Source organism: Rhinatrema bivittatum, chromosome 10 (assembly GCF_901001135.1).
Source record: "Rhinatrema bivittatum chromosome 10, aRhiBiv1.1, whole genome shotgun sequence".
Lineage (NCBI taxonomy): Eukaryota > Metazoa > Chordata > Amphibia > Gymnophiona > Rhinatrematidae > Rhinatrema > Rhinatrema bivittatum.
This window is the reverse complement of record NC_042624.1, coordinates 20,005,529-20,021,772: the sequence shown is the minus strand read 5'-3', so window position 1 is coordinate 20,021,772 and position 16,244 is coordinate 20,005,529. Positions and strand designations below refer to the sequence as shown.

The window sequence follows — 16,244 nt, the reverse complement described above, 5'->3', positions numbered from 1 at the left end:
CGGTGGCAGTACATCATGGTACTGCTGTGCTGTGTAGGTTACCCCCATGTTTCTCTGAGCTCTGTGCAGTTTTCCCCAAGCCATATGATAACCCATTTAAAAAATTGTATTGCTAGCAATATTTTTACTGGGTGATGAGCCTTCTTGAAAGTTCAGACAGTGCTGCTTGATGTGCTTTGCTTATGGACTTGGCTGTAAGCAGCCCTGTGCTTTTTTCCAGTTCCTCAGATCCTAAAAGTCAGGACCCCTATTGGTTGTTATCTAAATCCAATTCCTCTTACCCCCTACCTTGCCATCAAAGCAGAGAGTGATGCTGCAGTTACATCTATCAATTTCCCAGATTGTAAAAGTTGGGGCCTTCATAGGTTATTGTCTAAATCCAATTCCCCTTGCCATTGAAACTGAGAGCAATGTTAAAATTGCAACAGAAGCATCAACGCTTATTGGTTAAGGGTAGTAATCACCACACCAGCAAATTACCTACTTGCATCCTTCTCTTCATTTTCATCTTTTAGCCTTTAGAGATCTACATTGTTTATTCAATGCACCTTTGATAAAGAGTAGGTGTAAATATACACAAGTACGCTACTAAATCTACATGCATAAATCTGGCAGCTTATTTGTGTATATTTACACCGTATCTTTATCAAAAGGGCATGGGATAAACACTGTGGATCTGTAAAGGCTAAAGGATGAAAATGAAGAAAAAGGTACATGGGGATAATTTGCTGGTGCGACAATTTGGACAGAGCAGACTGGAGCAGGGTTGGATATTGAAGCTGGACAGAGAACAAGGACTGGGGCTGAGTAGAGAAAGAGACAAGGCAAGGTACTGAGTATGGACTGGGATAGAAATGCCAAGGTAGGATACTGGACAGAAACTAGAACTAGATACAGCCTGGCTGTACTGGCAAGACAAGACAAGGTACTGGCAAGACAAAGGGTGAATACCAGAACCATGGCGGGGTTGAGCACAGCAAGACCAGAGACAGGACTGGACGAGACAGACTAAGACAGGACCGGAAAAGAATTAAGCAAGACAGCATAGAACAAAGAACGTAGAAGCCCAAAGGCAGCAAGACTGGAGGCCCGTAGGCTATTATGTGATAGGCATGAAGGCCCCTAGCTACAGAGATGCCTGGATAGGTCACAAGGCAGGGTACAAGAGCAGGCCCAGAGGCCACAATGCATGGTAAGGCCTAGATAGGCCACAGGACAAGTCAGAGAGCAAAGGGTGACTTCATGAAGAGGCATGGTGGTTCTGGCAAAGCAGGGTGTGGTGCGAGCAGTGAGGGGGAGCTTAGCAAAGGCTGGTAGTGAGGCTCGCTGAGGACACCTGATAGAGAGGAGGCTGCACCACAGGCTGAGTCAGGTGGCCAGTGTAGAGATGGCTTCAGTAGCTCGGAATAGAACTCACAAGAGGCCTTTGCTGGTGGGGAGGTGTTGTAGTACGCAGAATCAGAGCACAGTGAAACTACATAGCAGCTGAAACCATAACAACCGGATTTGTCTGGCAGATGACATAGTGGACCTAGGCGGCTGGTGGGTAATAACCACACTAGTATTGCTGGCTATTTAGATTAGATTATAAAAATATAGAAACGCGATAGCAGAAAAAAAGATCATATGTCCTGTCTACTATGCCCTATCTGCTCTGTAGCTAGATATGAGAAAGGCAGGTAGTAGGAGGGAACTAAGAGAGGAACTTTCATGCTCATCTTCCAAGTTAGTGGAATACTGAGGAAGAAAAAAAAAAGACAGTCCTGGAAAAGGATGTCACACTCTGTGACTGGCATTTGGGATGTATCCTTAGCAGTGTGGACGAAATAAGTTAGAAGACTGATGGAAAGATGGTCTTTTTCTGTTGTTATCAACTATGTTATAATGAGGTGGCTGGGGTTACTGTTATAGTAACTATTTTGCCCCACTCTTTCTCTGCAGTGTACTTGAATATGAGACTACTGCACTATCATGTACAGTGCTATTTCTTGAGCCACGGGGCTAGACCGCTCTATATAATGAATTTTATGTAGAAAATATTTTGCACTTTACTTCCTTTTGCAATTTATCTTTGCAGTGGTATAATTTTAATGGACTTTTCTTCTAAAAATCTACCTTTTATTTTATTTATTCAATTAGAAATGTAATCATTTTATACTACTTCCTGAAATTCATTTCATTTATTCATTTTAGGAATTTACTGTGCACTTTTTCATTTTTTTAAATTCTCTTATTTTGCCCTCATTATTTTCTATATAGCCCACCTCACTTTATGCAAAAGTGTGCAAATTTTCCAAATAACTGACACAATACATTATCTTGAAAAATCTACTGCAGAATTTACCCATAATCTACTTCAGAAAAGTGGGAACTATACCTTATACTCATTTACCCAAAACGGTACTGTACCAAAAAGGGAAAAGAGAAAACTGACTTAGATAAGATGGACAAGAATACCATGTTAGGTGATATTCCAGCCTGTTTGCTATAAGCCATGACTAGCAGTATCCTGGTCTGCCTGTTATTCTCTATGACAGGCAATATCTCTGCCTATTAGCCATACATTATGTCAAGTGGTACCCCAGCATGTCTATTAAAGCCATGACAAGAAATATCTCTGCTGTTTGTGAATGGATGAAATCTGGGGTACAGACCTGGCATTCTTGTTTGCATCAGCTCGCAGCATTTTCACAGCCACCAAGGTAGGCTCATTGATACTGATATCGAGTACAAAATCATTGCCAAGAAATTCTTCCATCCCTTCAACTTCACAGAGATGAACCTAGAGAGGGGTCGAGAAGCCTTGTTAGTATGTAAACAATTGTATAAACTTAATGCCGCTGGACATACTTAATGCAGCTTACCACAATGCTCACAGAAAGATTAGCAGTCAAATTCGTTATACAGCAAGCATTTACCATGGGTTGGCAATTATATTTCTTTTGGTTGCATTATATGCCTATTTATTTTTTCTTTAGATGTTAAGATTCCCAAGTACACAGAAGTACAATAGGAACTACATGATTTACAGTAAGAGGATCGGTAACTTGAAAGAATGCTGAACAGGATGGCTAAATGTCATAATACTTTGTGGTATGTGATGGCATTCTACAGAGCATGCACAACCATATGGGGGAATAGACCTATTGTTTAGGTCATATGTGCTCCCCTGCTCTATTCACCTATAGGGAAGTTTGCATGTCCTGTAGAATTAGAAGGTCAAGTGCCGAAAATACCTTCAAAGATAACAAGGTGCACTCACATTTCACAAACTCTGTTCATATTTCTTGGACTGGACATCAGAATTTGTCCTCTAAGCACCCTGCCCTTCCTCCATCAAATTAACAGTGACTCATGGAAAGTGAGTATTTCTTGAACATAACAACTATGAAACATCAGTGATTTTTACAGTGTACTCCTACATATCTGCCATGAAATAGAAGGAAATTTCTGAAAAGGGTTGAGTATTCCACTAAAGAACAGGAAGGCCCCTGGCCCCTCTGAAGAAGCAACCTCCCTCCCTCTGTGCACCCCGAAGGAGTAGTCCTCCAGACCCCTGACAGTCAAAGGCCCCTTCCCCCCCCCCTCCCACACTCCCCTCAAAGAGCACCTTACCTTATCATCAATCCCATGTCAGGGACGGGTGCTCTCTCGCACCGTCTCAGTCGGCACCATTTTCCAAAATGGCGCCGACCTCACCTTTAGCCTGCGTCCAATCCCTGAACTTTATCCCAATCACATGGCTGGGGCAAGGCGAGGTTGGCGCCATTTTGGAAAATGTCGCCGACTGGAACAGGTCTGTGTTGCGTCCGGACTCAGACAGCTTCGTCCCACATGCCTCACCTCTATTTCTGCTTTCTCCACCAGCCTCGGGAGAATGGCGTCCGTAGCATCTCCTAGCCGCACCCTCCGGCGTCCCCGGAGCGGCTATGGCGTGGCGTCCTGTCATGTTCTACCTGAGGGCCTCCTAGGGCGCGCGCACACACCTCACATCTTTATTGCAGTGTTGGCGCGAACCTCAGGGGCGTCCCCCTTGAGTGACATCACTGCTTCCGTCTATTTAGCCTGCCCATTTGCTAACCACCATTGAGTTAGCAATGATTGGATTCGTCCGGTCTAAGCTGCTCTGCTGCTTCTCACTGCTGCTGGAAGCTCTCTACACCCTCCGGGGTTCTACTAACTTGGGTACCCACTCCTCAGGGGCCCTTTGCTTATTTCCAGGTGCCTATCCAGGTACTTGCTCCTCAAGGGCCTGTGTTGTCTATCCCGGTGCCTGCTACCATTTCTTCTGCCTGCTGGGAACTCTACCATTACAGCTATAAGAGAGTGAGTAATAACATTTTCCAGTCTGTCTCAACTACAACTCCTCACTGAATACCTGCATCAGAGCCTTACACCACCATTGTGGGATGGGTCTCCTCTGCCGAGGATCCCAGACTGTTGCTACAGAATCTCCTCTCTACTGCCACCTCTGGTGAACTCTACAAGCTGCATAATAAAGTTATTATCTCTGTGTTTGTGCATCTGAGGCTAGCCTGGTGCTAAAGTTCCCCATGGGGCTCCTCCCCATGGGAGTCACTATCATTGTTGCCCTGAGAATCCACCAAACACCTCGAAAACATAACAGTCCGAGGGTGTGCAGGATTGACAATAAGGTAAGGGGGTCTCTGGAGAGGGGTAGGGCCTTTGACTATATGGGGGGCTTGGACATCAGGGGGGCCGCTACCAGCAGTGTGCACATACTTTAAACTTTATTTCATTTTGGAGGAGTCGGGGCCACCTCGACCAGTGGCCCTGGGTTGAAACAGGGATCAGCAATGACCACTGCTCAACCTCCCTGTTTGGCCGCGTTCTTTTCTTTTTTTTTTAAATGTGCTGAGGCTGCTTTAAATGTGCTGAGGCTGCTTTAAATGTGCAACAGCAGCCTCAGGTCTCCTGATAAACATCTAATGCTAACCAGGGAGGTATTGTTATTTTAGCACAGCTAACCACCTTCTCAGTTGGCTGTGTTAAAATATTTGCATCAAATTGCCTAGTAATGACCTTCTTTGCATGCATTTGCATTATTCATGCATGCAAATTGCATGCAAAGAAATTCATTGTAATAGGGGAGGGTATCTGGGTGGGGACATGAAAAATATCACATAGATCGTGTGATATACTTAAGAACATAAAGAAATTGCCATACTGGGTCAGACCAAGGGTCCATCAAGCCCAGCATCCTGTTTCCAACAGTGGCCAAACCAGGCTACAAGAACCTGGCAAGCACCCAAACACTAAGATGATCCCATGCTACTGATGCCAGTAGTAGCAAAAGCCATTCCCTAAGTCAACTTGATTAATAGCAGTTAATGGACTTCTCCAAACCTTTTTTTAAACCCAGCTACACTAACTGCACTAACCACATCCTCTGGCAACAAATTCCAGAGCTTAATTGTGCATTGAGTGAAAAATAATTTTCTCCGATTAGTTTTAAATGTGTTACTTGCTAACTTCATGGAGTGCCCCCAGTCCTTCTATTATCCGAAAGTGTAAATAATCGATGTACATCTACCTGTTCCAGACCTCTCATGAATTTAAAGACCTCTATCATATTATCCCCCCTCAGTTGTCTCTTTACCAAGCTGAACAGCCCTAACCTCTTTAGCCTTTCCTCATAAGGGAGCTGTTCCATCTCCTTTATCATTTTGGTCACCCTTCTCTGTACCTTCTCCAATGCAACTATATCTTCTTGAGATGCGGTGACCAGAACTGTACACAGTACTCAAGGTGCGGTCTCACCGACTGTATTGGTTTAATATTTCTGCCTCTTCCTCATCTCCCTGCACCCATTGGTGTTTTTCACCTTTCAGTTTTACAATTCCACTTGTAGCCTTCCTCATTTCTCTGACTTATTTGACTTTTGCCATCCTGATTTCTTTTCTCATCCCTTTCAGCTTCACCAAGTATGCTTCCCTGTATTTTTTTTTTAGATCTTTATTTTATGAATCCTGATCTTTTAGCCTCTATATTTTTCATCCAGCTCTTTGGAGAACCATATTAGTTTCCTCCTATTTTTATGTACTTTTCCAACATAAACATTTATTGTTATTATTAAAGCCCTTTTAACTTAGCCCACTGTTTATCCACTGATATAATGCGTGTTAGAGCTCTAACGCAGCTTGATGAATGATCCTATAAGTTTGTGACTGAGGCAATGGAGGGTGAAGTGACTTGCTCAAGATCACAAGGATTAGTAGTGAAATGTGAACCCTGGCTTCCCTAGTTCATAGCCCACTACTCTAACCACTAAACCTGGGTAACTCAATTTAACCACATCCCCAGAATTGTTGAGATTACTTACCTGATAATCTCCTTTTCCTTAGTGTAGACAGATGGACTCAGAACGAATGGGTATAGTATGCTCGTGCTAGCAGTTGGAGACGGATCTGACGTATATATACCCCCACAGGAAGCGTAGCAACTCAGTAATCTTCCTTGCAAAAGCTGTTATGGATGTATGTGTACTGACGATCAATGAATTAGTGAAACAGGATTCCCCTGACCGATTGATAGTAGCTGGAGACCGCCAGCATTCACAACCGGAAGGCGTCGACACCTGGCAAAGGGGACGCTCTTATGTAAGAAAATGACATGGCCTACCTTGAATCGGTGAACCCATGTATACCGGCAGCCGGGCGGGATGCTGAGTCCATCTGTCTACACTAAGGAAAAGGAGAATATCAGGTAAGTAATCTCAACATTTCCTAGCGTGTAGCCAGATGGACTCAGAACGAATGGGATGTACAAAAGCTTTACTCCCAGCCTGGGCGGGAGGCTGCCTGAGGACCACGTAGGACTGCCCTCGCAAATGCTGTGTCCTCCCTGGCCTGGACATCCAGACGGTAGAACCTGGAGAAGGTATGGAGGGAGGACCATGTTGCCGCTTTACATATTTCTGCAGGCGACAGCATCCTGGATTCTGCCCAAGATGCTGCTTGGGCTCTGGTAGAATGAGCCTTGACTTGTAGAGGCGGCGACTTCCCGGCCTCTACGTAAGCTGCTCTGATGACTTCTTTAATCCAGCAGGCGATGGTGGGCCGAGAGGCCGCTTCACCTTGTTTCTTTCCACTGTGCAGGACGAACAGATGGTCCGTCTTTCGTACTTCTTGTGTCAATTCCAGATATCTGGGCAGCAATCTGCCGATGTCGAGATGGCGTAGTAAACGCCCTTCTTCTGATTTCTTCAAACCCGCCATGGTAGGCAAAGATATGGTTTGGTTGAGGTGAAATTGTGAGACCACTTTAGGTAGAAAGGAGGGAACTGTGCGAAGATGGATCACCTCAGGAGTGATTCTGAGAAAGGGATCACGGCAGGACAGCGCTTGTAGCTCGGAGATGCGGCGTGCTGAACACACTGCAAGCAGAAACACCATCTTCAAAGTTAGAGAACGGAGAGACAGGCCCCAAAGGGGCCTGTCTCTCCGTTCTCTAACTTTGGTGGATCCCGCAAGGAAATCCAAGACAAGGTTGATGTTCCATAGGGGCACTGGCCACTTCAGTGGCGGACGAATGTGCTTGACTCCTTTCAGGAAGCGAGAAACATCTGGATGCGTGGCAATGGTCTTGCCATCCCTCCTGGGACCGTAGCAAGACAGCGCCGCCACCTGAACCTTGATGGAGCTGAGGGAGAGACCCTTCTGAAGTCCATTCTGCAGGAAATCCAAAACAATAGGGATTGTGGTCGCATGTGGGTTGGTGCCATGAGTGTCGCACCAGGCTTCAAATCTCTCCAGATCCTTATGTAGGTGAGGGATGTGGAAAACTTGCGAGCTCGGAGGAGTATATCTATCACCGGCTCCGAGTAACCTCTTTTCTTCAGTCTAGCCCTCTCAATGGCCAGACCGTAAGAGAGAATTGAACCGGATCCTCGTGGAGAATGGGACCTTGACGAAGCAGGTCCCTGAGAGGAGGCAGGGGAAAGGGCTCCCCTGCCAGTAGTCTTCTCATGTCCGCGTACCAGGGTCTTCTTGGCCAGTCTGGTGCCACTAGAAGAACTAGGCCCCGGTGCTTCTGAATCTTGTGGATAAGGGCGCCCAGCAGAGGCCACGGAGGAAAGGCATATAGCAGAGTCCCTGGAGGCCATGGCTGAACCATGGCGTCGATCCCGTGAGAGAACGGATCTCGCTTGCGGCTGAAGTATCTGGGTACTTGAGCATTGGACTTGTCCGCTAGTAAGTCCATGTCCGGAATCCCCCAGTGATCCACAATCATCTGGAAGGCTGTGGATGACAGCTGCCATTCCCCCGGATTTAGGCTTTCTCTGCTGAGGAAGTCTGCCGTGGTGTTGTCCTTCCCGGCAATGTGGATGGCGGAGATGTCCTGAAGATTCGCCTCTGCCCAAGCCATCAGCGGGGCTATCTCTAGAGATACCTGTCGGCTTCTGGTTCCGCCCTGACGGTTGATGTATGCCACCGTGGTGGTGTTGTCGGACATCACTCTGACTGCTCTGTTCCGCAGTCTGAGAGCAAATTGCAGGCAGGCTAACCGGACTGCTCGTGCCTCTAGACGGTTGATGTTCCACCCTGACTCTTCTCTGTTCCACTGCCCTTGTGCAGTGAGTTCTTCACAGTGTGCTCCCCAGCCGCTCAGGCTGGCATCTGTAGTGAGCAGAGTCCACATGGGGGAGGACATCTTCGACCCCCTGCTCGTGTGGTTGGACTGTAACCACCACCGTAACTGGGTCCGCACTCTGGCTGGCAGAGGTAAATGCACGGAATAGTTCCGGAAGCGGGGGCTCCAGCGACAGAGCAGGGAGCGTTGTAGAGGTCTCATATGGGCCCTTGCCCAGGGTACCACTTCCAGGGTGGAGGCCATGAGGCCGAGAACCTGCAGATAATCCCAAGCTATGGGCCGGCTGGCTCCCATCAAGGACCGGAGACGCGTCTGAAGTTTTAACCTTCTCTTGGTAGTGAGACTGACTTTGTCTGCCTGGGTGTCGAACTGGACTCCCAGGTATTCCAGTGATTGGGAAGGTTGTAGGCAACTCTTGTTGAGGTTGACTACCCATCCCAGGCTTTCCAGAAGGGCGATCACTCTGTCGGTTGCCCGATGGCTCTCCTCTCGTGATTTCACCCTGATCAGCCAATCGTCTAGGTAGGGATGGACAAGGATTCCTTCCCGTCTGAGCGCCGCTGCTACCACTACGACCACCTTGGTGAAGGTCTGCGGCGCCGTGGCTAACTCGAAGGGCAGAGCCCGGAATTGGAAGTGGCATCCCAGAACCTTGAAGTGTAGGTAGCGCTGGTGATCCGGATGGATCGGGATATGCAGGTAGGCTTCTGACAAGTCTAAGTCTGTGAGGAATTCTCCTGGCTGTACTGTGGTCTTGACTGAGTGCAGAGTTTCCATGCGAAACCTCGGGACCCTTAAGTATCGATTGACTGACTTGAGGTCCAATACGGGCCGGAAAGTGCCCTCTTTCTTGGGTACCATGAAATAAATGGAATAGTGTCCAGAATTCATTTCCCAGGCAGGTACTGGGATGATGGCTTTCAAGGACAGGAGCCTCGCCAGGGTAGCTTCCAATGCTGCCTTCTTGTGTATGGGACACGAAGATTCCACAAACTTGTCCGGAGGGAGATGATGAAAGTCCAGATAATACCCCTCTCGGATGATGGCGAGGACCCACTGGTCCGACGTAATCTCGACCCATCTGGGGTAGAAGAGGGTTAACCTGCCCCCTATGGCTCCGTCCCCCGGATGGATTGGCTGATTCTCATTGTGAGGTGCGGCCGGGACCTGAACCCGAGCCGGCTCCCCTCTTGTGCTGCTTTGTCCGAAAGGACTGGTTCCTGACCTGAGGATGAGGCGCCTGGTAGTGACTCCTATAGGGAGTGAAGCGCTGGGAGCTTCTACCTCTGGAGGGCCTTGGAAAGGCGCGCTGGTTCCTTCTGAACTGATCTTCCAGCAGTCGAGGTACTGGAGAGGCGCCCCATGTGCTGGCCAGTTTATCAAGGTCGCTGCCGAACAGGAAAGAACCCCTAAAGGGCATTCTGGTGAGGCGTGTCTTCGAAGGAGCATCAGCTGACCAATTCCGTATCCAGAGCTGCCTCCTGGCGGCTACAGAGGATGAGACCCCCTTGGCTGTTGTACGGACTAGGTCTGATGCAGCATCCGTGAGGAACAAGAGAGCTGACTCCATGTCTGTTGCCAGAGCATTGTTCCTGACCTGTGACAAACAGGAACGCGTCACCACTGTGCAGCAGGTTGCGATCCGCAAAGATAGAGCTGCCACCTCAAAGGTCTGTTTCAGGATGGCGTCCAGTCGCCGGTCATGAGGCTCCTTGAGGGCCGCCCCCCCCCCCCTCAACTGGAATGGTAGTGCGCTTGACCACAGCGCGAACCAAGGCGTCCACCTGAGGGCACGCCAGCATCTCCTTGATTGCCGGTTCCAGGGGTACATGCCCGTCAGGGCCCGACCCCCTTTGAATGAGGCCGCTGGTGCAGCCCATTCCAAATCTATCAGTTGCTGTGCTGCTTGCAAGGCTGTAGGACGAAGACCTTCCAGCAGAGGGTTCTCCATAGAGGGCACCGTAGTGCTGGGACCTGTAATAGCCAACTCCGCCAGGCACTGAGATACCAGGTCGGAGAGATCCTCCTTAGGAAAGAACCGCCTCATGGTTCGATATGGCTCAATCCCTGAGGGAAGTTCCCCCTCCTCCGGGGGTTCGGACTCATCCTCCGAGACATCAGGGTCCGCCTGAACCGGACTGCTCGGAGGCGGGTGCCCATGATAAGGGCGCGAATGTCCAGGGGCAGGATCAGCTGGAGTAACAACAGCAGCGGCCGCAGCAGCAGGGCCTGGACGGGAAGCTGATTGCATCTGTACAAAGGCATGAATCCCCTTAAAGAGATCCACCCAGGAAATGGAAGTGGTCTCTAGTCGTCGGGGTACCAGGTCCCCTGGGATTCCAGGTTGTTCGAGACTGCCCGCTAGATCCGGGGTGGCCCCTGGGGAACTGTCAGCAAACCTGGTCCTGGCCCGAGGTTCCCACTGCCTCCTCACATTGGGCACAAAGGGAGTCTGGCTCCTCGCTATGCGTGGCTCTAAGCTGGCATGCTGAGCAGAGGCCGAGGGCTTTAATGCCAGAATCAGGAGGCGCCGCCACTGAAGACGCTGAGGAGTTCTGTTCCATCGCGGCTTGAGAATGTAGCGCTGAAGAATATACGCCCAATACAATATGCGCTCAATAATATGCGGCAGCAATATGCGCTTAATACAACAGGCGCTCAATAATATGCGGCAGCAATATACGTTCAACAATATGCGGCAGCAATATGCACTTAATACAACAGGCGCTTAACAATATGCGGCAGCAATATGCGCTTAATACAACAGGCGCTTAACAATATGTGGCAGCAATATGCGCTTAATACGACAGGCGCTTAACAATATGCGGTCAGCAATATACGCTTAATGATATCCAATATGCGCTCAGTAGTATGCAGTCAGCAACATACGTTCAATGATATCCAATATGCGCTCATTAGTATGCGGTCAGCAATATACGCTCAATGATATCCAATATGCGCTCATTAGTATGCGGTCAGCAACATACGTTCAATGATATACAATATGCGCTCATTAGTATGCGGTCAGCAATATACGCACAATGATATACAACATGCGCTCAATAATATGCGCTTAGTCATAGACAGGCGCCTATCATGGGCGCTCAATACCTGAACAAGGCCAACAAAATGGCGCCCTCCACGGCGTGCCGCATACAGGCCACGCCGCCGATCCTCGTCCCTTGGAGACCAAAAAGTAAGAGATGTACGCCTTACCTGATCCTCGGCGCTTCCCGGCTGTAACCCGGGCGGTCTCCGGCTGCGGGGGGAGAGGGTAAGTTCCTTCACCGCCGTGCTTGAGGAAATTCATCCGCTGCCTCTAAGCCGCCGAACTCGTCTCGCTCGGGGCTAAGTCCACGCCGGGACCGAGGTGCCTATCAGCCCGACCCGAGCCCTTCACGCTCGGGGGCTATATCCCTGCCGCGATTCGGTCACCAGACCAAGGCCTAGACCTCCGAGGGATCGCGGAAATCACCCCGGGAAACTCAACTGGGGGAGGGACACTAGGGTATCACCGCAGGAGTGCGGGGCTCGATGTTCCTGGAGAAAATTTAGTAGAATAGAGAAAGTAGAAAATAGAAAGTAGTATTGGAAAACATGCTCTGCGAGCGTGCAGGCTCTCCAAACTGCTTTGGAGACGGAAATTACTGAGTTGCTACGCTTCTTGTGGGGGTATATATACCTGTGCTGATGTCAGATCCGTCTCCAACTGCTAGCACGAGCATACTATACCCATTCATTCTGAGTCCATCTGGCTACACGCTAGGAAAGCTAAAATTTATGTGGTTAATTAGTTACACACATTTTAGCCAAATAAAGAGATGGTCATGGAAGCATTCTGGGGATGCCCTTGGAAAATCTTCAGGTATGTTTGCAGATGTGAGCATCTGTGAATATACTTGAAGGTTTTCCAAGGAATTACAAGATAAAGAAAAATTGGTTCTTACCTGCTAAATTTTCGCCTCTGTAATACCACAGATCAGTCCAGACCAGTGGGGTTATTCATCCCTTCCAGCAGATGGAGTCAGAGAACAAAACTTTGAGGCACTGCTACTTAACTGAGAGTGCCACCTGCAGGACCTTAGTATTGACCTGTACCCAAGCCAAGATACTTTAGAAACCTCTTCACACAGACATAGGGAACTAAAGGGTGGATACTCCTGAACTATAAACCTTGCTCATCAAGAACTAAACAAAACAAGGAAGTGAATCCTGTAACTGCCCTCTAAGAGAAAAATTATTTATTAAACAGAAAAATTCTGTATTAAGCAGCAAAACTTGGCAGAAAAATCAGTCTTTCGGCATCAAACGGGAGGGCCTCTGGACTGATCTGTGGTATTACAGGAACGAAAATTAGCAGGTAAAACTCAATTTTCCTTTCCTGAACATATCCAGATCAGTCCAGACCAGTGGGATGTACCCAAGCACCCCTAATGTGGGAAATATGAGCTTGCCAGCAAGCCATTTCATCAGGGTTTAAACACTTAACTTCCCTTCTCCCTGACATTTGCCTGAATAAAAGCATCACTTGTGCTTAAGTCTCTGCCTGGGAAAGGATACCTGACTGTCATGTATTTCTCTAGTTTATAATTAATCCTGATAGCCTGAAAGTAGGGCTGGGTGTTCCTTAGTCAGAGGCAGGACAAAGTCAGGAGGTATAGATTTCAGCAGTCAATGAGATGATCCGTGCACACCCCCTGAGCCAAAGCCAATAGTGTAGGGACTCGTCTGTTGCTATGGGGAAAGTAGCCAATCATGTAATGACACATCATCTGTCTTTGTATGAATGTACAATAAAAGGAAGAGCCTCGTGAGGGCTCATCCCTTCTCTCTTCCTGCCTGCGATGAAAGCTGCCTGAAGTGTGTTCTATGCCTCCATACTCTACATCTGGTGACCCCGACGTGATGATAAACTCCATGCTCATTTCGGCTGGTCATAGCTTTAGGTACGTACCGTTCAACAGATTTGCAATCGTAAGTATTTTTAAGGTATTTTTTAGTATCTTTAAAGTATTTCTCAGCAAGTTTGTTCCCCACATTCGTGAGCATGGGCAGTGATTTGACTGTACAGCAGAGGCTACATGCCAGTGAGCTGCAGAAAATAATCAATAATCATTATTTCATCACCAGAAGAAAAGAAATAGCGCAAGTCAGCCTGGGGGACTTAGAAAAATTAATAAGTGAAATAGCTTGCCGTTGCCCTTGGTATTCAATGGAGGCTGCAACTCTGAATATCCAGAACTGGATTTTAATCGGCAACTGTCTTCATATGGCTCCCAGAGCTCCCATAAAGCAAAGATTAATCTGGCAAAAATGTACAGAGGCCATCGAACACATAGAAAAAAAAGTTTAAAGACAGCAGTTTCAAACCATGTGCTTTTAGAAGCAGGCAGACTCAATCAGAATACCCTTCCCCCATCTTATGCTCAGTCTCCCTCAGAGACAGCAAATTCTTTGTATCAGCTCTCCATACCCACACCCAAGCCCATTCACACCTTCCCCACTTCTTTAGAAAAGCAACCCTTGAGAACAATTGAGCCACAACCTGGCCTGGGTGGGGCGATTAGCATTGAATTTCAGCAGAAAGAAAACCTTACAGAAAAAGAATTGTTGGAAGGACTTCAAGCCTTCCCCACCACAGAAAAGAACCATGAACAAAGGGGGACAGAAAATGAAATAGAACATCTGGGGACACACACTCACATGGCTCCTGTGGCTTCCTCTGCGTCCACCTCAGAGAAAAGGCCCCAGGAAATAGAAAACACTGAGGTCAGAAAAACTAGCCTTCCTCCATCTTGCCTGCAACCCCCTTCCCCCACCAACCACTCCCTGTACCCCCATTTGCCATTGCCTGAGACAGTCATTGATTCTGCATCATCAATTTGTCCAGGTAAATTACCATCTCGAACCGCTGCTCCCGGTAACAATTTATGTGCCGTGGTCAGCATGGGATTTCACCTAGAACATGGAAATCTCACAAGAGAGGAATTATTGAAAGGGATTCAAGCCTTTCCCATTACAGAAAGAAACAAAGAACTAGGTGTGGCAGCAATAGAGTTGAGTGCCATGAGCAGTGGCTATGCCCACAGGTCTTCAAAGAAATCAGCGTGTAAGACCTTGGGCCAAGCAGCTGCACTCCTGCGTTACAAGCAAAGAAAATATCAATATGAAAAAAATGATTTAATTAGACTCCTGCGTTACAAGCAAAGAAAATATCACTATGAAAAAAAATGGTTTCTCTTAACAAACAGTACAGATTTGGAAAAAATGGTTTCTATTAGTCTTTGAATTCAGTTACAAAAAATCTGCATACTTTGAGAGTATTTTCCCCCACAAAGTGTATGCACAGCCTTATGTTAAAACTGTACTGAAATTTGAACAATTGCTGTGTGAATTTCATGTGAAATGTTCACTTCTTGCAAAATTAATTTGGCTCACATTTAAAATGACTCCATTTCTCTGAGATTTAAGTTTATAGTTTGAATTGCCAGCGCACATATTTTTATTGTAATTCTCCCTTTCAGGACAAAAGTAAATTAAAATAGAATCTGTCTGCAAGGAATCAGCAAGTACTTGCCAGCCATTGTCTGTGGTTGATGCAATCTAAATTGTTAAACAAAGCTATCTTTCAGTTCCTATTGACTGAAGGATTAATTCCTTGGGTGCAGTTCTTTTCTTTTGAGAAGCACTGCTCCTCCCCCCCTTTTAGTGTCTTTCTGTTAACTCTTGCTTGCCATTCATGGGGGAGGGAGGGAGAACTTTTGAAAAGAAAAAAAAATGGACTTAGTCCTGCAGTTTCTCTCTCTAGTTTCTATATGTTATTTAATCCTTTTAATACTTTCAAACTTCCTTAATACTGAACTGAGATTACTGAATAGCGTGTTTAATTTCCTATTCTAATAATTATATGAAGAAATTCTATTCTGATATTCCACATTGAAAGTAAGCTCAGAGTATTATTGATTGCAACCTGGAACAATAGTTGCAATCTATAAATTAATGATGGGGTCTCCACTAGGAGGCGCTATGTTATTCTACAAGTTATATTATATTATTGTTTTAATAATTCTGTTGTATAATAGTTTTTATTTTTCAGACCTACAGACCTTCTGTCTTAAGGAAACTTCAGTTTTATTTTCTTTTTCACAAAATTTATACAGAATTCTGAACCTTAAAATTTTTACTGATCGAGGTTGCTACATCTAAAGCAATCCCTCCCAAGCCTTTTCTTGCAAATCCAAATTGATTTTATTAAATTGAATAATAGAATTGATTTCTCCAAGGTTAAAAAAAAGTAAGAATTTCACTTTAATCCTTACCTTAGTAATTTTTTGCTGTATGCCAGTTTTTAATATTTTCCAGATTGACACTGCCATGAGGAGATGTGAAGGTGAACACTTTGCAGTTTATTTTAACATTTTCAAACATTCTTCTAACGCCTTTTGACTTTTGATTTTTGATCCTTGATCTAAATTTGTTTTTGATAACTTTTTGATAAGATTTTTAGCTCATATTATGTGTTATCTGTTGTCTGTCTTGATGCCAAGAAGACTATGAATGAATATTTGCAGAATGAATATGAATATGTGTCAGTTTTGTGTAAATGAATATTTGCAGGATGAATGAATATA

The 16,244-nt window shown here is 46.4% G+C and overlaps 1 protein-coding gene across 2 annotated transcripts in view; it reads right to left on the bottom strand.

The window, feature by feature from the left end:
• Positions 1-16,244, bottom strand: part of DDR2 (discoidin domain receptor tyrosine kinase 2) — a 662,671-nt gene that overhangs the window by 231,862 nt on the left and 414,565 nt on the right. For both annotated transcript variants that reach the window (XM_029618162.1, XM_029618161.1), the window contains exon 13: positions 2,655-2,782. In XM_029618162.1, coding sequence (XP_029474022.1) covers positions 2,655-2,782 — 128 coding nt within the window. The remainder of the gene's footprint in view (positions 1-2,654; positions 2,783-16,244) is intronic.